This window comes from Papio anubis, chromosome 9 (assembly GCF_008728515.1).
Source record: "Papio anubis isolate 15944 chromosome 9, Panubis1.0, whole genome shotgun sequence".
Taxonomy (NCBI): Eukaryota; Metazoa; Chordata; class Mammalia; order Primates; family Cercopithecidae; genus Papio; species Papio anubis.
The window spans coordinates 43,470,173-43,491,697 of record NC_044984.1 but is presented as its reverse complement, the minus strand read 5'-3'; the positions used below and the strand labels follow the sequence as shown (position 1 = coordinate 43,491,697).

General features: G+C 41.6%; 1 protein-coding gene and 3 non-coding genes across 10 annotated transcripts in view; all 4 read left to right on the top strand.

The window, feature by feature from the left end:
* The window catches only part of KANSL2 (KAT8 regulatory NSL complex subunit 2), a 29,266-nt gene extending 8,721 nt beyond the window's left edge, over positions 1-20,545 (top strand). For 6 of the 7 annotated variants that reach the window (XM_021922267.2, XM_021922272.2, XM_021922269.2 and 3 more), the window contains 6 exons: positions 1,360-1,523; positions 3,749-3,915; positions 5,395-5,491; positions 13,363-13,616; positions 18,879-18,998; positions 19,769-20,545. In XM_021922267.2, coding sequence (XP_021777959.1) covers positions 1,360-1,523; positions 3,749-3,915; positions 5,395-5,491; positions 13,363-13,616; positions 18,879-18,998; positions 19,769-19,900 — 934 coding nt within the window. In that variant the 3' untranslated portion in view covers positions 19,901-20,545. The remainder of the gene's footprint in view (positions 1-1,359; positions 1,524-3,748; positions 3,916-5,394; positions 5,492-13,362; positions 13,617-18,878; positions 18,999-19,768) is intronic. The other variant, XM_021922270.2, reaches the window with a different exon arrangement.
* LOC116269052 lies at positions 5,589-5,725 on the top strand. The gene has a single exon (XR_004176372.1). It is a non-coding gene; the product is annotated as a small nucleolar RNA SNORA2/SNORA34 family (small nucleolar RNA).
* On the top strand, positions 17,153-17,287 carry LOC116269054. Its single transcript, XR_004176374.1, has one exon. It is a non-coding gene; the product is annotated as a small nucleolar RNA SNORA2/SNORA34 family (small nucleolar RNA).
* Positions 19,421-19,557, top strand: LOC116269053. Its single transcript, XR_004176373.1, has one exon. It is a non-coding gene; the product is annotated as a small nucleolar RNA SNORA2/SNORA34 family (small nucleolar RNA).
* Positions 20,546-21,525: the final 980 nt, after the last annotated feature.

Genomic DNA, 21,525 nt, shown 5'->3' with positions numbered 1-21,525 from the left:
TTTTTTTTTTTTTTTCCTTTTTTTGAGATGGAGTCTCACTGTCACCAGGCTGGAATGCAGTGGCGCGATCCGAAAGTTCTTTTAGTTTATAATTGACAACAAAGCTTAATCAAGTTGACATGGATACATGCCAGATCTTTGGCAATTAAGGGTTAACCTAGGGTACTGAATTTTGAGAATATTGTCAAGAAAATTAGCTGAAGACAGTGTGTAGCCCATTTTGACTAGTTATTTGAGGGTCCATATGAGCTCCAATATAGGACTATATTTTTTTAAAAAATCACAAGTTTTGGCCGGGCGCAGTGGCTCATGCCTGTAATCCCAGCGCTTTGGAAGGCTGAGGCTGGAAGATCGATCTGAGGTCAGGAGTTAAGACCAGCCTGACCAACATAGAGAAACCCTGTCTCTACTTAAAATACAAAAATTAGCTGGGTGTGGTGGTAGGTGCCTGTAATGCCAGCTACTTGGGAGGCTGAGACAGGAGAATTGCTTGAACCTGGGAAGCGGAGATTGCAGTGAGCCAAGGTTGTTGTGCCACTGCACTGCAGCCTGGGAGACACAGCAAGACTCTGTCTCAAAAAAAAAAAAAATTATTTGATGTTGGTATTTTTAGTGTTTTAATTAAAATATATTGCCAGATGCAGTAGCTTATGCCTTTAATTCCAGCACTTTGTGAGGCTGAGGTGGGAGGTTCGCTTAAACCCAGGGGTTCAAGCCTGGACAACATGGTGTAATCCCATCTCTACAGAAAATACAAAAATTAGCCAAGTGGGGTGGTGCACACCTGTAATTCCAGCTACTTGGCAGGCTGACATGGGAGGATCGCTTGAGCCCAGCAAGCAGAGGTTCTAGTGAGCTGTGATCGATTGTACCACTGCACTCCATCCTGGATGACAAGAGTGAGACCCTATCTCGAAAAAAAAAAAAAATATATATATATATATATATGAATATGTATATGTGAGAGATACACGTTAATGAATTTAACACTTTAAAGCTGTCCTGACTGGTTAAGTGATTTCATATCAAAACATTAAGAATGTAGGTTAATAAAAGTTTAAAGTGTTCCACATGTTCACTTTCTTTTCAATGTAATGCAAATAGCTGGAAAAAATAAGACATTTCTCCTTCCCCCATTTTGGGAAATCACAGATTAGTATTCTTTCTTGGAGATTTTCTCTCTTGTTTTATTTAGGAACAACTTGAATGGTACGATGTTTTGTGAAAACATTACTATTAAGGTGATTATCTCACCACTTGTTAAATAACAAACTTAGTCTGACATCTCTACTACTCTTTTAAACTTGGGTTTTATTATTATTGTTTTCTTACGCTTTGCTGAATTCTGTTTTATTCCAGACATGCTGGTGTCTACACGGCAGAAGAAGTGGCCCTGATTATGCGTGAGAAGCTAATTCGTTTGCAGTCTTTGTATATTGATCAGTTTAAACGACTTCAGCATCTGCTCAAGGAGAAGAAGCGCCGGTACTTACATAATCGCAAAGTGGAACATGAAGCTCTAGGCAAGTTTTATGCCAGTTCCAATAAGCTGTTGTGGGTTTAACTTGTGAATTTGGTAATACAGTCATGTGTCGCTTAATGACGGGGATACATACGTTGTTAGGCGATTTTTGTCATTCAAACTTCATAGAGTAACGCTAACATAGGTGGTATAGCCTACAATGTACCTAGGCTGCAAACCTGTACAAGCATGTTACTGTACTGAATACTGTGAGCAGTTGTAATAGTGGTATTTGTGTACCTAAACACATCTAAACATAGAAAAGGTACAGTTAAATTATGGCATAAAAGATTTTAAAAATGGGAACTTAGCATGAATGGAGCTTGTGGGACCGGAAGTTATTTTGGGCGAGTGAGTGGTGAGTCGTGAGTCAACGGGAAGGCCTAGCACATTATTATTTACTACTGTAGACGTTGTAAGTGCTGTACACTTAAGATGTACTAAATTTGTAAAAAATTTTTTTTCTTCAATAATAAATTAACCTTAGCTTATTGTAACTTTTTTAGTTTATAAACTCTTTTTTTTTTTTTTTTTAAATTGAGACAGACGCGGAGTCTTACTCTGTTGCCCAGGCTGGAGTGCAAGTGGCGTGATCTCAGCTCACTGCAACCTCTGCCTCCTAGGTTCAAGCAATTCTCCCACCTCAGCCTCCCGAGTAGCTGGGATTACAGGCACATTCCACCATGCCTGGCTAATTTTTTTATTTTTAGTAGAGATTGGGTTTTGCCATGTTGGCCAGACTAGTCTCAGAACTCCTGACCTCAAGTGATCCGCCTACCTTGGCCTCCCAAAGTGCTAGGATTACAGGCATGAGCCACCGCGCCTGGCCTATAAGCTTTTTTTTTTTTTAAAAAAGAGACAGAATCTTGCTGTGTCACTCAGGCTGGAGTGCAGTAGCGTGGTCCTTACTCACTGCAGCCTTCAACTCCTGGACTCAAGCTATCCTGCCTCAGCCTCCTGAGTAGCTAGGACTACAGATGCACCAGCACACTCAGCTAATTTTTAAATTTTTGTAGAGACAGGGTCTCGCTATGTTGCCTAGGTTAGTCTTGAACTCCTGGGCTCAAGTGATCTTCCTACCTCGGCTTTCCAAAGTGCTGGGATTGATGACAGGCATGAACCACTGCACCTGGCCTTTATAAACTTAAAAATTTTTTTTAGAAAAACTTCTGGACTCTGTAATAACACTTAGCTTAAAACACAAACACACTGTATAGCTGTACGAAAATATTTTTTATATCCCTATAAGCTTTTCTAGTTTAATTAAAAAAAAAAAACCTTTTAAACTTTTGTTAAAAACTAAGATGCAAACACGTACATTAGCCTAGGCCTACACGGGCCTAGTGTCACTGTCTTTTGCTTCCACATCTTGTCCCAGCGAAAGGTCTTCAGGGACAGTCTCATGCAGTGAGCTGTCATCTCATGATAACAGTGTCTTCTGCAATACTTTCTGGGAGACCTGCCTGAGGCTGTTTTACATTTAACTTTTTTTAAAAAAAATAAATAGAGTGGAGTACATTCTAAGGATAAATACAGTAAATACATAAACCAGTAACATAGTTGTTTATTATCAAGTATTATGTACTGTGCATAATTATATGTGCTAGATTTTTTTTTTTTTTTTGTGATGTAGTCTCACTGTGTTGCGGGGCTGGAGTGCAGTGGTGTGATCTCAGCTCACTGCAACCTCCACTTCCTGGGTTCAAGCAATTCTCCTACCTCAGCCTTCCGAGTAACCACGCCCAGCTAATTTTTGTGTTTTTAGTAGAGATGGGGTTTCACCATGTTGGCCAGGATAGTCTCAATCTCCTCATCTGGTGATCCACCCGCCTTGGGCTCCCAAAGTGCTGGGATTACAGGTGTGAGCCACCATGTCCAAACTGTGCTAGACTTTTATACAACTGGCAGTACAGTAGGTTTGGCTACCAGCATCGCCACAAATGTGTGGGTTGAACTATGATGTCACTAGGCAATAAGAATTTTTCAGTTTTGTGATAATCTTATGGGACCACTGTAGTATATATAGTCCATGATTGATTAAAAAGTGGTTTATGTAGTACATGACTATGATTAGATTTATTTCTATCTTGGTACCTGGGGTGGGGGCTAATTTGCTTTTGAAACTGCCTATCTTATGCCCAAAGATTTTCCTGTTTACTTGTTTACTTGGAGAAGTAAATTTGATGGATTGCTTGGCAAATAACATCTTGACTCTTGTAACTCTAGGCAGTAGTCTCCTGACTGGCCCAGAGGGACTTTTGGCCAAAGAACGAGAGAACTTAAAGCGATTAAAATGTCTGCGTCGATACCGCCAGCGCTATGGAGTGGAAGCCTTACTGCATAGGCAGTTGAAGGAACGGAGAATGCTGGCCACAGATGGTGCCGCCCAACAGGTAATTTGTGTGTATACCTTTAAGGTATATATGTTCACTTTATTTATTGTTTTTATGTTTTTGAGACGGAGTTTCGCACTGTCACCTGAACTGGAGTGCAGTGGTGCAATCTCGGCTCACTGCAACCTCTACCTCCCAGTTTCAAGCGATTTTCCTGCCTCAGCCTCCCGAGCAGCTGGGATTACAGGTGCCCGCCACCACACGCCTGGCTAATTTTTTGTATTTTTAGTAGAGACAGGGTTTCACTATGTTGACCAGGCTGGTCTCCTAATCCTTGATCTCGTGATCTACCCACCTTGGCCTCCCAAAGTGTTGGAATTGCAGACATGAGCCACTGTGCCTGGCCACGTTCACTTTATTTACAAAGTTAGCGTAATTGTCAAAACATTATGTCCAGGTTTTTTTTTTTTTTTTTTTTTGAGACAGAGTTTCACTCTTGTTGCCCAGGCTGGAGTGCAGTGGCGAGATCTTGGCTCACCGCAGCATCCACCTCCCGGGTTCAAGCAATTCTGCTGCCTCAGCTTCCCGAGTAGCTGGGATTACAGGCAGGCGCCACCATGTCTGGCAATTTTGTATTTTTAGTAGATACGAGATTTCTCCATGTTTGTCAGGCTGGTCTCGAATTCCCTATGTCCAGTCCTGGATCTGAAATCTGATTTTTTGCACTTGGGTTGTAGTGAAAGCACTTAGCTTGAAGTCAGGAGACATGGATTCTAGTCTGAGTCCCCACTGACCAGCTCTGTGTCTGCACAGTTAACTTTTATGGGCCTCAGTATTCTCATCTGCATATTGAGTAGTTGGGAAGAGTTTCTAAGTCCTTTGGTTCAGATATTCTTCAGTTCAGAAATAAGCACAGGTTAAGCCTAAATTGCTTGGGAATCTTGTTTTAAAAGGTGGGAAGGTAGAGTAGGAGCAATTGAATGTAGGAAGTAAGGTTAATAGGAAGAAGGGTTAAGTGAGCATTCTTGCTAGTTTTTTGTATTTTTTAGTAGAGACGGGGTTTCACTGTGTTAGCCAGGATGGTCTCGATCTCCTGACCTCGTGATCCGCCCGTCTCGGCCTCCCAAAGTGCTGGGATTACAGGCTTGAGCCACCGTGCCCGGCCTAAGTGATCATTCTTAAATTTGTTTTTCAAACCCTTGGTCTCCGTTTCAGTAAGAGTAATTTTATTTGTTTCATTTGTTGAGATTCCACTTAAGGCTACAATTTCAAAGAGTTCTGTTGGTAAAAGACAAAATTTATCTTAATTAGGCTGTATCACACTTTTAGAATATGGAGAGGTGTATTTGGTATTAAGGTTGACTCATTCTTTATACACTAGGTTTTAAAGTTTTTTGTCTTTTGCATAATATTGGTAAATCTGTTTTTGTTAAATGTTGAATTTTCTAGCCTTTAGGATGCGCTTTTCTTATATAACTATTTTCATCATAGTTTTATGTTCTTTCGTGGGTGTATTTTATCTGTCTTTTTCCATTTTAGGCCCATACCACTCGTTCCAGTCAGAGGTGCTTGGCCTTTGTGGATGATGTTCGTTGTTCCAATCAGTCTCTTCCAATGACCAGACACTGCCTTACCCGTATCTTTTTACTCTGCCTGTTAAGGCTGTGATTTGCTAGTTTGAAGACTAGTGGGAATCTCTGCTACTTTGCTTAATTGAAGGATTTTGTTTTCCTTTGGCCCTGAATCAAGGCCAGCAGTTTGCTGAAGCTGTTGGTTTCAAGCAGGAGCCTAAAGAATTGTCTTTCTGTGGTCTGTTGGCCGTTTCATAAGTTCGGAAATGTAATGGTCAATTCATTAGAAAGAAACATGAAATATTTCTTTTTTCATAGATGTGGGCTAATATTTATTTATAGGGTCTTAATACTTGGGTTCCAAAATATCTGTAAATATTTATAAATTGTCTCTGTTTCTGATTTAACTTGCTTATTAGAATCGTAATACTGTTAAATCTAATTATAAACTTAAAAAATTTGTGTGGGTTTTCCACCCCAATTGAAAGGATGATTTTGCACTGTGAACTTCTAGTATTATCCTTTTGTGTGGTTAGGGCCCTCACTTCTATATTTTATTTTATTTTTTATTTTTTGGAGATGGAGTTTTGCTCTTGTCTCCCAGGCTGGAGTACAATGGCGTGATCTCGGCTCACTGCAACCTCCACCTCACTGCAACTTCTGCCTCCCAAGTTCAAGCGATTCTCCTGCCTCAGTGTCCCGAGTAGCTGGGATTACAGACACGTGCCACCGCAACCAGCTGATTTTTGTATTATTAGTAGAGTTGGGGTTTCACCATGTTGGCCAGGCTGGTTTCGAACTCCTGACCTCAGTCAATCCACCAGCCTTGGCTTCCCAAAATGCTGGGATTACAGCAGTGAGCCACCGTGTCCAGCTTTTATCTTTTTATTTTTGTTTTTTTGAGATAGGATTTTGCACTCTTATCCAGATTGGAGTGCAGTGGCTCAGTCCTAGCTCACTGCAGCCTTGAACTCCTAGATCAAGCAATTCTCTCACCTCAGCCTTCTGAATAGCTAGGACTATGTATGTGTGCCACCATGCCTGGCTAATTATTTATTTTATTTTATTATTAATTATATTTTTTTGAGACAGAGTCTTGCTCTGTTGCCCAGGCTGTAGTGCAGTGGTGTGATCTCGGCTCGCTGCAGCCTCCGCCTCCCAGGTTCAAGCAATTCTTGTGCGTCAGCCTCCTGAGTAGCTGGGATTACAGGTGTGTGCCACCGTGCCCAGCTGATTTTTGTATTTTTAGTAGAGATGGGGTTTCACCATGTTGGCCAGGTTGATCTCAAATTCTTGACCTCAAGTGATCTGCCTTCTTTGGCCTCCCAAAGTGTTGGGATTACAGGCGTGAGCCACTGCACCTGGCCTATTTTTAAAAAAAATTTTTTGTAGAGACAATTTTATGTTGCCCAGGCTGGGCTTAAGCAATCCTCCAGTCTTGTCCTCCCCAAATGCTGGGCTTACAGGCATAAGCCACTGTTCCTGGCCTTTAGAAACTTAAAAAAAAATACCTGACTCTTTTTTTGAGACGGAGTCTGGCTCTGTCGTCCAGGCTGGAGTGCAGTGGCCGGATCTCAGCTCACTGCAAGCTCCGTCTCCCGGGTTTACGCCATTCTCCTGCCTCAGCCTCCCGAGTAGCTGGGACTACAGGCGCCCGCCACCTCGCCCGGCTAGTTTTTGTATTTTTTAGTAGAGATGGGGTTTCACTGTGTTAGCCAGGATGGTCTCGATCTCCTGACCTCGTGATTCGCCTGTCTCGGCCTCCCAAAGTGCTGGGATTACAGGCTTGAGCCACCGCGCCCGGCCAAAAATACCTGATTCTTTAAAAAATTAAAAAAAAATTTTTTTTGAGACAGATTCTCAGTCTGTTTCCCTGGTTGGGGTGCAGTGGCATGATGATGGCTCACTGCCATGATCTGCTGGACTTAAGTGATCTTCCCACGAACTCATTCACCATTGTAGCTGGGATTACGGGCGTGTGCTACTATGTCCAGCTAATTTTGTTTAATTTTTGTAGAGGGGATGTGTCACTATGTTGCCCAGGCGGGTCTCGAACTTCTGAGCTCATGTGATCTTCCCGCCTCAGCCTCCCAAAGTGCTAGGATTACAGGTGTGAGCCACCATGCCCAGTCTCTTGACTCTTTTGTAATAACACTTAGTCACTGTGCCTGGCCTCTAACTTGCATACTTCAAATTAGAAGTTTACTATTTCCAAAAATGAGATGCTTTTTTTTCTTTTTTCAATTAATTTGCCTTTGAACCATTGTAAATGTCTCTTGATTCTGTTAAAGGACTACATTTGGCATTGGGCCTTCAAACCTTTTTGAGTTGTTGATTGATTTATGAAAATGCTTGTTATTGACATTGAGAAAAATTTCACAGTAAAAGCACTTGTTAATTAAATGGGATTGCTGGATTTCATTTGCTTGGCAAGAAATGCCAAATATTTGGAAATTAAAACTTATTTTCTTTAATAGGAAGAGGAGAAGGAGAACCTACTCTTAGTCTTTTGACAGGAAGCTGAGTTTTTATTTTGCTTATTAAATATTTTACTAATTTATTAATTACAACAGATGTCTGATAAGATATTATTGTTCTTAATATATAGAATGCTTGTGCAAAGTAATGAAAAACTCTAAAGATAAATACTTACATCCTGGACAACACAGTGAGACCTCATCTCTAAAGATAAAAAGGAAGAAAGAAAAGGTTCAGTCGGGACAGGCTCAAGTTCAACTCCAAAAGCACTGTGGGAGAGTTGACGAAGTGATCATTTAGAATAGAGATCATCTCTCGAGTTATCATCGCAGGAAACCCTCGCTCAAAATACAATTAGTCGGCTAAGTGGCTGCTGTCTACTGAGGGTAGAATGGAACCTCGAGGCTAGTGAGCTGATTGCCACTGCACTCCCAAGCCTGGGTGACAGAGCCAGACTCCATCTCAAAAAAAAAAAAGAAAAAATTATCTGGGCATGATGGCATGTATTCAGAAGGTTCTGGCTACTTGGGGAGTATTTTTTAAGCCTAGAGTTTGAAGTTGCAGTGAGTTAGATCATGCCACTGCATTTCTACTCCTGGGTGACAGAGTAAGACCCCTGTCTCTTTTTTTTTGAGATCGAGTCTTGCTCACGCCTAGGGCCGGGAGTGGCAGTGGCTGTGATCTCAGCTCACTGCAAGTTCCATCCCCCTGGTTCCCTACCATTCTCTGCCCTTAGCCTCCCAGTAGCTGGGACTACAGGCTGCCCGCCACCTCGCCTCGGCTAGTTTTTGTATTTTTAGTAGAGACGGGCTCACCGTGTTAGCCAGGGATGGTCTCGACCTCTGACCGTGGATCCTTCCATCTCTTCGGGCCCTCCTGAAAGTGCTGGGATCACAGGCTTGAGCCATCACCGGGCCTGACCTCTGTCTCTATAAAAAGAAAAAAGGCTGGGCTTAGGTGACTACTGTAATTCCAGCACTTTGGGGAGGCCGAGACGGGTGGATCACCGGGATGTCAGGAGTTCGCATCAGCCTGGCCAAGATAGTGAAACTCTACCCTACTAAAATACAAAAATAAAATTAGCCAGGCATGGTGACGTGGGTGCCTGTAATCCCAGCTACTTCAGAGGCTGAGGCAGAGAATTGCTTTGAACCCAGGAGCGGAGGTTGCAGTGAGCCGGAGACGCACCACTGCACTCCGCCTGCGACAGAGTGAGACTCTGTCTCAAAAAAAAAAAAAAAGGTTGTGTGGTGGCTCACGCCTGTAATCCCAGCACTTTGGGAGGCTGAGGTGGGCAGATCATGAGGTCAGGAGGTCGAGACCATCCTGGCTAACATGGCAAACCCCACGGAAAATACAAAAATTAGCCGATGTGGTGGCTGGCCTGTAGTCCCAGCTACTCAGGAGGCCGAGGCAGAGAATGACATGAACCTCGGCTGGAGCTTGCAGTGAGCTGAGATTTTGCTACCACTGCACTCCAGCCTGGGCGAGTTGAGACTGTGTTTCAAAAAAAAAAAAAATTTGCTCAAACATAATTGGGCAAACACTATGGACAGATTTAAAAGAAGATAGAAAAGGTTAATAGGGTTGGCAGAGAGCCTCACTCAGCCTCTTAGCACTTCTTTGCTGAGGGCGGGTGGGATCACCTGGAGGTCAGGGGTTTGAGACCAGCTAGTATGAGGAAATCCCTGTTCTTGCTAAATATGCTGGCCATTAGGCTGCAGGATGGGTGCCTGTACTAGCTACTGGGAGGCTGAGGCAGGGGAATCCCTTTGAACCCGAGGCAGGTGGCTGTGGTGAGCTGGTTTGCGCTTATTAGGACTTAGCCTGGGGCGAGACAGACTCCGCTCTCACACAACAAAACAAAAACAAAACAAAAAAAACACTACGAGTTGAAAAGTGTGTATCTTCACTATAAATACAGCTGGCCTTTGAACAATTAGCTGGTTGGGTGGCTGACCTACAATAGCTGAAAATTTGTGTATAATTTTTTTTTTTTTTTTTGAGACGGAGTCTTGTTTCTGTCACCCAGGCTGGAGTGGTGGCCGATCTCAGCTCTCACTGCAAGCCCGGGCCCGGTTTACGCCATTCTCCTGCCTCAGCCTCCGAGTAGCTGGGACTACAGGCGCCTCACCACCGCCCGGCTAAGTTTTTGTATTTTTAGTAGAGACAGGGTTTCACTGTGTTAGCCAGATGGTCTCATCTCCTGACCTCGATCCGCCTGGCCTGGGCCTCCCAAAGTGCTGGGATTACAGGCTTGAGCCACTGCCACCGGCCTTGTGTATAATTTTTGATTCCTCCAAAGTTTAACTGCTGGTAGCCTTATGGCTTACTGTTGATCAGAAGCCTTAACAACATAGCTGCCTAAGACATATTTTGTATGTCTTATATATTGTATTCTTAAAATAATCTAGGAAAAAGTGTTACTAAGAAAATCATAAGGAAGAGAAAATACATTTACTGTTTATTAAATGGAAGTGGATTATCATAGAGGTCCTTATTCTCGTGGTCTTTTTGTTAAATAGAGGGGGAAGTGTTACTGTCTGTGGGATGGCAGAGGCAGAAGAAAATGCACGTGTAAGTGGACCTGTGCAATTCAAACTTGTGTTGTTCAAAGGTTAACTCTAAATAGGAAATAAAACAAGGAAAATTTAAAATCTATAAAATTGTTATTTGTACATATATTTGTTTTAAAATTAAAAATATGCAGTTTTTCAAAAATGAGTCGGTGAATTTCAAAAGTAGGTGAGAGTATGGTGAAATGGACGGACCCTTCTAAATATTGCTAGTGGGAATATAAATTGATATAAGCTTTTTGGAAAGCAATTTGACAATAATTCATATTTTGTCATATGATTTTTACTTCTGGGAATTTATTTTAAGGAGATAATCAAATGCAGACCAATATTTTTACATGAAATATTCTTCCAACTTGAGACAGCCTTAAAATTTTTAGAGCCGGAGAATAGGGAGATAAATTATGGCACAACATAGTGTGGAATATTTTCAGGCATTAAATATATTTAACAAAATTTGTGAATGACAGCAAAATGATAGTGACATTCCAGGATATGGAATTCTGTACTGTGTCTAAATTGCATGAAACCAAATACTGGGAGGGAACAATACAGAAATGTGATGGTTTGTGCATGGTGTGGTTATGAATGCCCTTTTTTCACTGTTCTTTTATTTTTTGGTTTTTTAAAGCGAGCTTGAATTACTTTTATAAGGGAAAAAACTCAGTTTACAGATACTAAGGACTATTGTAGATATTTCTTATAATACTGTACTCAAATAGCTTATTAAAATATAAATATAAAGCAAAATTGAAAATGTATTTGAAAAGAGAAGGGAAGTATTTTCTTTTCCTTTTATGCTCTTTCCTTTCCACTCCATAGTTGCCTAAGTCACTTACCCTTCCTTAAGTCCTTATCCCAGAGAAAGATGCGACTGCCATTGGTGACCTGTTAACTCTTTACTGTGGTCTAATGGAGACAGCACTCGACTGAAAGTGAAGGACCCAGACTCTAGTTGTAGGTTAACCATTCCCTTCTTTTTGCCTCTTTTGCCCCATGTGAAAGGAAAGTGGGTGGAGGATGACGGGGGGGAGTCCTTTTTAAGGATATTGTGGTATTAAATACATAAGAGACTTGTGAAAGTCCTTTGAATTCAAATGAAAAAAAGTTCTTGGCTGGGCATGGTAGCTTACGCCTGTAATCCTAGCACTTTGGGAGGCTGAGGCAGGCGGATCACCTGAGGTTAGGAGTTCGAGACGAGCCTGGCCAACATGGCAAAACCCTGTCTCTACTAGAAGTATAAAAATTAGCTGGGTGCCTGTAATCCCAGCTACTTGGGAGTCTGCGGCAGGAGAATCTCGAACCCAGGAGGCAGAGGTTGCAGTGAGCCAAGATCGCGCCACTGCATTCTAGCCTGGGTGACAGAGCGAGACTTCTAAAAAAAAAGTTTGGTTGAAATATTTAATGGTAACATTTTAAATATTAATAATTTAAATAAGAGTGGGCTTCTTAAGCACATTAGGTATTGCTTAGATTTTCTTAAGCACATAGTGCAGATCTGATGATTCCCATTAGATTCATGTGTTTATTCATTTGATCATTCAATAAGTACTCGTTTGCCTTGTACTATCTTCTGTTTCTTTAGAGTAGTGGTTTTCACCTGGGGGCCATTTTGTTTTCCAGTTGGCAATGTGTGGAGAAATTTTTGGTTGTTATAATTCAGAGATGGAGGTGCTGCTGACAGCTAGTGGTTAGAGGCCAGGAATGCTGCTATACATCCTCGTCCAACAAAGATGTACCTGGCCCACCATGTTGGTAGTGCCACAGTTGTCACACCCTGCTTGAGAGTTTAGTTATTTCCAAGTATGCATTGAAAGAAATAGCTTTATTCAAGGAAGTTTATATGGTTTAAAAAATTACAAAGTATGTTAGATTTTTTTTAATTTAAAAAATTACCATAAAAGTTTTGAGTTGAAAATTATAATTCCATAATTCAGGTACTATCAGTTTATAGAAAAATTGTGTTTTCTGGTTAAAAATAAGTCAAATTTTAAATAACATTTATTAATCTAGGAAAATAACCAGGTAGTTAAGATTTCAAGAAATGGTAGCACTTGCATAAAATGTGTTTTGTAGAGTAACTTGAATTTTATTGTATCTAATCATCTCGATTTTGATTCATTCTGCAGTGCTTCTTTGCTAACTTGGAAATATAGCCCTTCTACCTTTAACAAAAATTGTTAATAAAGTCCTTGGAGTGTTTCTGGAATACTTTTTTTTGTTTTTTTCAATGGGCCTTCATAAGCAACATTTTCTTCTTTAGGATCATAAAAGGATTCTTCTGTACTACCACACTCCCCTAAAAAAAAAAAAAAGCGTGGATATTTAATTTCTTGTCAGAATATGATACCTAGTGACTTTTACTAGAGCTCTCTTTCCCCCTATTCCAGTGGTGCTTTAAATGAATTTATCATGTAATCATCTTTGGAAACAAGGTCCAAGAAATTGTTGCAAATTTTGCCAGTCTGCTAAGGGAGCAGACACATTGTATCTCTTGGAAGGGCTGTTTAGGGCCATTTTCAAGGCTATTTGCATTTGCCACTACATGTTTCTTCTGAATAGGTATGTGTTCCTGGGAGTGTTACTGCTACTTACTTAAGGGAGAATGGGATTAGTGTCTAGTTTAAATGACCAGGATCCTGAAAAGGAGGTTGGGGACAAGTTTTAAATTACTGGTAGAGCTAGAATTTGATGCTAGTAAATGACATTTATTTTGAGAAGTAACTTTAAAAATTGCTAACTGCATTTGATATTCTGTATCAAATGTAATTGTAATTTATCTTGTATAGTCCAGACCTTGAGTTTTATGTGGCAGACAATGTTATTTGTATTTTATGCTTTCGATAGATTGTGTTTTATTTCCCTTGACCATTTTTCTACAGATATTTGTCAGGATACGAATCAGGTTCTCTTCAAGTGCTGCCAGGGATCTGAAGAGGTACCCTGCAACAAACCTGTTCCTGTAAGCCTCTCTGAGGATCCCTGCTGCCCACTGCATTTCCAGTTGCCTCCTCAGATGTATAAGCCCGAGCAGGTACTGTCTGTGCCAGACGATCTGGAAGCCGGCCCCATGGATCTGTACTTGAGTGCTGCTGAGCTTCAGCCCACTGAGAGTTTACCTCTGGAGTTCAGTGATGTAAGTTAGAGAAGCTCTGCTCTGGGTCAGGCCCTTGAGACAAAGCCTTATTTATTAATGGTGAGAATAGGTTAGTCTTTGTGGTTAGGAAGATTGACAAAGTGATATATATGTATGGTTGTGTTTGTATGTTAGCGTATTCATTTGGAGAAATCTACCCTACCTAATTTTTTTTCCAGACTCTTTTCCCATAAATTGCACTCTTTGAAAGTGTATAATTGAGTGATTTTTAGCATATTCACAAAGTTAATGCAATTATCACCACTATCTAATTTCAGAAGGTTTTCACTGTCTCCAAAAGAAACTCAGTACCTATTATGACACTCTTCATTTTCTTCTCCCCCCAGCCCCTGGCCACCACGAATCTACTTTTTGTCTCTAAATTTGCTTATTTGGGACATTTCATATCAGTGTAATAGTATATGTATCCTTTTGTGTCTGGCTTGTTTCACTTAGCATAATGTTTTCTAATGTTTTCAAGGTTTACCCATACTATAGTATGTATCAATACTTCATTCCTTTTTGTGACTGAATTAATATTCCATTGTTTGGAAATACCATCCTTTGAAAATCTATCAGTTGATGGATATATTTGTGCTGTTTCTACTTTCTGGCTGTTACGGAATATACTGTTAAGAACTTTTGAGATAGGGTTTCTGTCGGCATGAACCACCACGCCCAGCTTAGGTATCATTTTTGTAATTTTTTTTTTTTTTTTTTAAATTGGGGTCTTGCTCTGTTGCTCAGGCTGGAGTGCAGTGGCATGATCATGGCTCACTGCAGCCTCGAACTCCTGGGCTTAAGTGATCCTCCTGCCTCAGCCTCCCAAGTAGCTGGGACTGTAGGTTTATGCCACCATGCCCAGCCAGTTTTTTATTTTTTGCATAGATGAGGTCTCCCTATGTTGCCTAGACTGGTTTTCAACTCCTGGGCTCAAGTGATCCTCTTACCTTGGCCTCCCAAAGTGCTGGGATTACAAGCGTGAATCACTGTGCCCGGCCACTATAATGTGGCTTTTTTTTTTTTAGACTGAATCTTGTTCTGTTGTTCGAGCTGGAGTGCAGTGGTGTGATCTCAGCTCACTGCAACCTCTGCCGCCAGGATTCAAGTGATTCTTGTGCTTCACCCTCTTGAGTAGCTGGGACTACGGGTGTGTGCCAGCAGGACTTGCTAATTTTTGTATTTTTTGTAGAGACAGGGTTTCGCCATGTTGGCCAGGCTGGTCTCTTAACTCCTGGCCTCAAGTGATCCGCCCACCTTGGCCTCCCAAAGTGCTGGGATTATAGGCATGATTCACCATTCCTGGCCTATAACTGTTAATGATAACTTTGGTGATTTTACTTGTGGGAAGACCAGGCATCAGATATTAATATGAGTAAAAACACAGCTGTTCATTCTGGATATTTGCTTGCTTTCTGTGCTTTGATGCAAGGGTGGTTGGCAAGTAGTAACTTAACACCTTAATCTTACTACTTTTGAGTTCCTTCTCTCTCATTCTCTATTGGTGGTTTTGGAGATAGTAACAAAACGTGGATTCTCTTATTTTATCTTTATTGATTTATGTGTTTTTTGAGATGGAATCTTGGTCTGTCGCCTAGACTGGAGTGCAGTGGCACGATCTTGGCACACTGCAACCTTCACCTCCTGGGTTCAAGCAATTCTTCTGTTCCTGCCTCCCTAGTAGCTGGGATTACAGGTGTGTGCCACCATGTCTGCCTTATTTTTTTATTTTTCAGTAGAGATGGGATTTTGCCATGTTGGCCAGGCTGGTCTCGATCTCCTGACCTCAGGTGATCCACTCGCCTCAGCCTCCCCAAAGTGCTGGGATTACAGACATGAGACGCCGTGCCCGGCCGAAAACATGGATTCTCTTTATATCCTGATACTTCAGTTTTTAAAACACTCCTGTTTTAATAGGCATTTTTGCTGATTTTCTTATTTTAGGTTCCTTTTCCCAATTTATAATCTTATAAAAGACAACACTTTGTATATATGAGAAAAGCTTTTTCTGAAAATGTATCCATTCCATTATTATCTTGAGACTTGGATGTCTTTTGCTTCAGTATTTAAATAATTCCAAGCTAATTATTATTATTATTTTTGACAGAGTCTGTCTCTGCTACCCAGGCTGGAGTGCAGTGGCGTGATCTCGGCTCACTGCAACCTCTGCCTCCTGGGTTCAAGTGATTCTCCGGTCTAAGCCTTCCAAGTAGTTGGGATTACAGGCGCGCACCACCATGCCTGGCTAATTTTTGTATTTTTAGTAGAGACAGGGTTTTGCCATGTTGGCCAGGCTGGTCTCAAACTCCGGGCCTCAAGTGATTCTCCCACCTTGGCCTCCTTAAGTGCTAGGATTATAGGCATGAGCCACCACACCCATTCCAAGCTAATTATTTATATAAGAATTGCACGTGGGCCAGGCGTGGTGACTCACGCTTGTAATACCAGCACTTTGGGAGTCCGAGGCAGGTGGATCACCTGAGGTCAGGAGTTTGAGACTAGCCTGGCAAACATGGTGAAACTCCCTCTACAAAAAATACAAAAATTAGCTGGATGTGGTGGCACACACCTGTAATCCCAGCTACTGGGGAGGCTGAAGCAGGAGAATTGCTTGAACCCGGGAGGTGGAGGTTGCAGTGAGCCAAGATCTTGCCATTGCACTCCAGCCTGGGTAACAAGAGCGAAACTCTGTCTCACCACACGCATATACACACAAAAATTGCACATGGTAAAAGAATGGGAGAAAACAGATTTATAGTCTTCATGGTGTGAGAACACTGGTTTCTGTGGGTACTACAGAAGTTTCCAACTCACCTGAAATGGATGGTAGGTTAGTGTATCCTGTGCCCTATGTTTGTGCTTAAACTGAGCAGCTTTATTTTATTATTTTTTTTGAGACAGTCTTGCTCTGTCGCCCAGGCTGGAGTGCAGCGGCGCAGTCTCGGCTCACTGCAACCTCTGCCTCCTGGGTTTAAGCAATTCTCCTGCCTCAGCCTGCTGAGTAGCTAGGACTACAGGTGTGTGCCACGACGCCTGGCTAATTTTTGTATTTTTAATAGAGATGGGGTTTCACCATGTTGGCCAGGCTGGTAATTTTTTGTATTTTATTGGAGACGGGGTTTCACCATATTAGCCAGGATGGTTTCTTGACCTCGTGATCCTCCCGCCTCGGCCTCCCAAAGTGTTGGGATTACAGGCCTGAGCCACCGTGCCCGGCCTGAGCAACTTTAAGTAGATTTTTAAATTACATAAATTCTTTAATGTGAAGATGTTGTGATTCTCATTTTTGGTGATTAGCACACCAAAAAATGAGAAAGGATTGCAAATTCTTAGATTTATTTAAAAGCGTAGAACTAAGCTTCTCGTGAAGCTAGATGAATAGAAACATAGAGCGTCTATAAACTGGATTAGGTATAGAGGGGTACAAACCTCCTGGATATTTTTAACTCTTAGGAAAGAGGAGTTTAGCACCAGACTCTTGAAAAGCAGTGGCATGAAAGTTAGTTTGATATATTGTTTGAGCCTTTGTAATGCCTTAGGCCCTGAATCAAGACCAATGGTTTGCTGTAGCTGTTGGTTTCAAACAGGAGCTAAGAGTGAGGTCTTCCTTGTGGTCTGTTGGCTATTCAGTATTCCAGTGCGAAGTGCCAATTCAGTTGGAAGAAATATAGTCTAGAATGTAATGTCATTTTTTTTTTTTTAACAAAGCAAAACTGTGTTAGCCTTAAGAACCAGGGAGTTGGCTGAACGTGGTGGCTCATGCCTGTAATCCCAGCACTTTGGGAGGCTGAGGCGGGTGGATCACTGGATCAGGAGATTGAAGGCCATCCTGGCTAACACGGTGAAACCCCGTCTCTACTAAAAATACAAAAAATTAGCTGGGCATGGTGGCACATGCCAGTAGTCCCAGCTACTCGAGAGGGCTGAGGCAGGAGAATCGCTTGAACCCAGGAGGCAGAGGTTGCAGTGAGCCGAGGTCACGTTGCTGCACTCCAGCCTGGGTGACAGAGCGAGACTCTGTCTCAAAAAACAAAAAAACAAGAAAAAAAACCAGGTTGTTGCTCTGTGGGGATAGGGACTTAACCAAAATAATATTTCCTAGCCATTCAGAGGAACTGTGAGTTTTCTGTCATCCTTCCTTTCTTCCTACCTTCTCCCTTTCCCCTGTTGGGGCTTGTTTGCTTGTTTCGTGGCTGTTAGGATGTTAATCAGGCAATCTTGTATTGTCCAGCAGTATTTAATTTTAATATAGCATTGTTCATATTTAAATTAATCACTGGTGAACTTGCATGTTGATTACAGGTAGCCTCAGAGAGAATATGCTTTTTAAAAAAATATTTTTTTAATTGTAGTAAAACATACATAACAAAATTTTACTCTTTTAACCTATGTATGTATGTGTGTATGTAGGTGGGTAGCTAGAGATGGGGTCTTGCTGTATCACCCAGGCTGGTCTTGAATTCCTGGCCTCAAGTGATCCTCCCACTTCGGCTTCCCAAGGTGTTGGGATCACAGGCATGAGCCACTGTACCTGGCCATTTTTAAGTGTACAAGTCAGTGGTGGTACGAACATTTACCATGTTATACAGCTATCAGTGTTTTCTGTTTCAGAACTTTTTCATCAATCCAAACAGAAACTTTGTATTTTTTAAACAGTAACTCTCTCCTTTCCCTTTCCCCTGTTCCCTACTATTCTCCGTTCCTACTTTGTGTTTCTATGAATTTTCCTGGACATTTTTTTTTTTTCCGAGACAGGGTCTGACTCTGCCACCCAGGTTAGAGTGCAGAGGCTCAATCTCGGCTCACTGCAGCCACTGCGTCCCGGGCTCAAGGGATCTTCCCACCTCAGCAGCCTCTGGAGTAGCTGGGACTACAGGTGTGTGCTGCTGCGCCTGGCTGATTTTTGCAGTTTTTGTAGAGACAGGATTTCACCATGTTGCCCAGGCTGGTCTTGAACTCCTGGGCTCAAGCGATCTGCCTACCTCGGCCTCCCAGAGTGCTGGGATTACAGGTGTGGTGGCCAGAATTGTGTTTTTTAATCCACTATGTTGGTCTATGTTTTACACTTGGCAGCAAAAGCTCTCAGTGCTCTTGGATCTTGTTTCATTTGTTGGACGTTCTGGTAAAATTTTTTTTTGATCAAAGGTAGGCTAGGGTTGAGGGAGACAGCAGAGTATTGCTTTAAAGTTTGCTGAAAAACATACCACCTTTATTATTGTTTCCCTTGGTATTGCTGATGGGCTTTTCTCTCTTGTTTTCTAGGACTTGGATGTTGTGGGTGATGGTATGCAGTGTCCTCCTTCACCTTTGCTTTTTGATCCTTCACTAACCCTTGAAGATCATTTAGTCAAAGAAATAGCTGAAGACCCAGTGGATATTTTGGCAAGTGAAGAACAGTCCCACCTGTTTCCTGCATGTAGAGACCTGGCCAGGCAGAGGGTTCTCTGCTGGATAGCATGTACTCCTGGAGGGGAGTGGGGTGTCATCACTAGTATAAAGATGCTCCACATGTCTCTCGCTCATTGAATACCATATAAGCGAAGCACTTTTAAAAATGCCCTACTTTGCTCCTGTATACCCTTGTTGCTGTAGTTTTCCAGATAGACTCTTAGAACACCTAATGGCCCCTGATCCTCATATCCCAGAGTAGGACATAAATTTATTTAAATAAAAGCTTGAGATAAGGAATCTAGGTAAACTGTACCTTCTGAGGGAGAGTTCAGCACTGAAATTGTTCTCATTATAGAATGACCAGTAAAGTAGTGTGATTTGAGTTCTGTCTGTGAGCCTTGGGTAGAATTCCAGTGGCCCTGACTGAAAACCAGCAGTTGTACTGTAGCTGTTGGTTTCAAGCAGAGGCCTAAAGGACTGTCTTCCTATGGTCTGTTGGCTGTTCTGGGACCTCAGCAGGGAATGGCTGTTTCATTTGGAAGAAACAACCTACAGCTCTCCAACCCATTGGAAGAGGCTCAGGAGTAGGCTCTTCCAAGGGACAGGGATAGCTAATATAGGGAGGAGCATCTGTCCAGAATTAATTAATTTCTGTTGTATTGTTCTTGTTGCTAGTATAAATGGCCACTGATAAGTCAGATTCATACTTCAGACCACAGTGAATGAATTTCTAACTGAAGTGCCTTTATTTCTTTTAACAGGGCCAGATGCAAATGGCTGGAGATGGGTGCAGATCCCAGGGATCTCGAAATTCTGAGAAAGCCTCTGCACCGTTGTCTCAGAGTGGATTGGCTACTGCAAATGGGAAGCCAGAACCCACTTCTATTAGTTGATAGTTTGGGGAACCATTTTACTTTGGTGGATTTAAATTTCTCATTCTTCAAAGAAATATTTCTGATCATCTCTCGCAAAACACAGGCAACCCAGACTATCTTGTTTTTCTTCTGGATTGAGTATTATAGTCAAAAGTAAAGCCAAATTTTGAGGACATGGACCAATACTTCTTAAAAGTTGTGGGTTTCTTCCCACTCAGGGCAAGGAAGAGAGATAATCCCTATCAAAGCTTCTGGGATTATTTGGTACTATACCTAAAAGGAAAGTGACATCTTTGTAATGGGATTTCCAAAGTCATGGATAGAAATCCACTTAAGTAGCTAGGTGGGAGCTGTCTTTGTGAGTAGTGTCTTTTAGATACTGATGGCCCTAATATCTGGTTATCTCTATCTAAAGACCTGCAGTTTGACTTTTCTTCACCTCTACTTAATTGGGCAATCTTTAACCTGTTTCCGTGGTGAACTCTGGCTTTTATCCTCTGAGAAAACAGCCCACAGGACTGGGTCCTCCTTATCCATCTTGCTTTTAACCTATGTAAATTTCGGTGGTTGCTATCTTATGTAAAATACAGTACAAATTTATTGTATATAGTTTCTATTAAATGTTAAAGAAAATGTTATGAAAATATCAAACAGTCACCTGAATTGAATGCATGTTTTGTTTGAGAATATAGTCTCTCTTTCGCGGTTTTAGGGACCTGTCTCTGATGGGAAAGGGAAGTTGGGGCAGATAATACTTCCATCCCAGGAAAAAATAAATCTTCAGTAGCTCATTTTGGTTTTGCTTTTAAGGAAGAAGTAAATGAAAAGGGGCAGGACTTATTAAAGCCAATCAGTTCCAAATATCTTCTTTCTACCCTTCCACTCTGTGTCCCCTACTCCCACTCCCATTTCTCACGATTAATGCCAATGTCATCTCTGCTAGGTGTGGTGGCTTACACCTGTAATCCCAGCACTTTGGGAGGCTGAGATAGGTGGATCACTTGAGCTCAGTACTTCAAGACCAGTCTGGGCAACATGGTGAGACCCTGTGTCTATATTTTCAAATTTTAAATAATAATAATAAAAAAAATAATGCTCATGCCATCTCAAAATTCTCTAATGGTAGGAATATACTTAAAACATAAGAGAAATTGGGCCTGATGCTGGATCACTAAGATAGTAAGGTATTGTCAAGATTGTTTTGACACTGAATCTTAGAGCAGGGTTAAAATAGAAGTTCAATTGGGGTTGAGATACCTACACTAGAAATTGTCTATTTCTGTACTGCATTATGACAAGGAGGGCAAAAAATTACTTTCTCTAAGAACTGAAATGGGCACTGAATGGCTTACAGTTACACCATCATCTTAACTTTAATCATTTACATTCAGAGAATGGTCAAAAGTAACTCATAAAAGGTCCATCAGATGAACCCCTAGGGAGATTGCCTTTACTAGGTCTTCCAGTGATACTGTTTTTAAGTTTGTAGTTCCCACTGCTTTTTTGATTCCCTAGTTTAGTACTTTTTTTTTTTTTTGAGACGGAGTCTGGCTCTGTCGCCTAGGCAGGAGTGCAGTGGCTCAATCTTGGCTCACTGCAACCTCCATCTCCTACGTTCAAATAATCCTCCTGCCTCAGCCTCC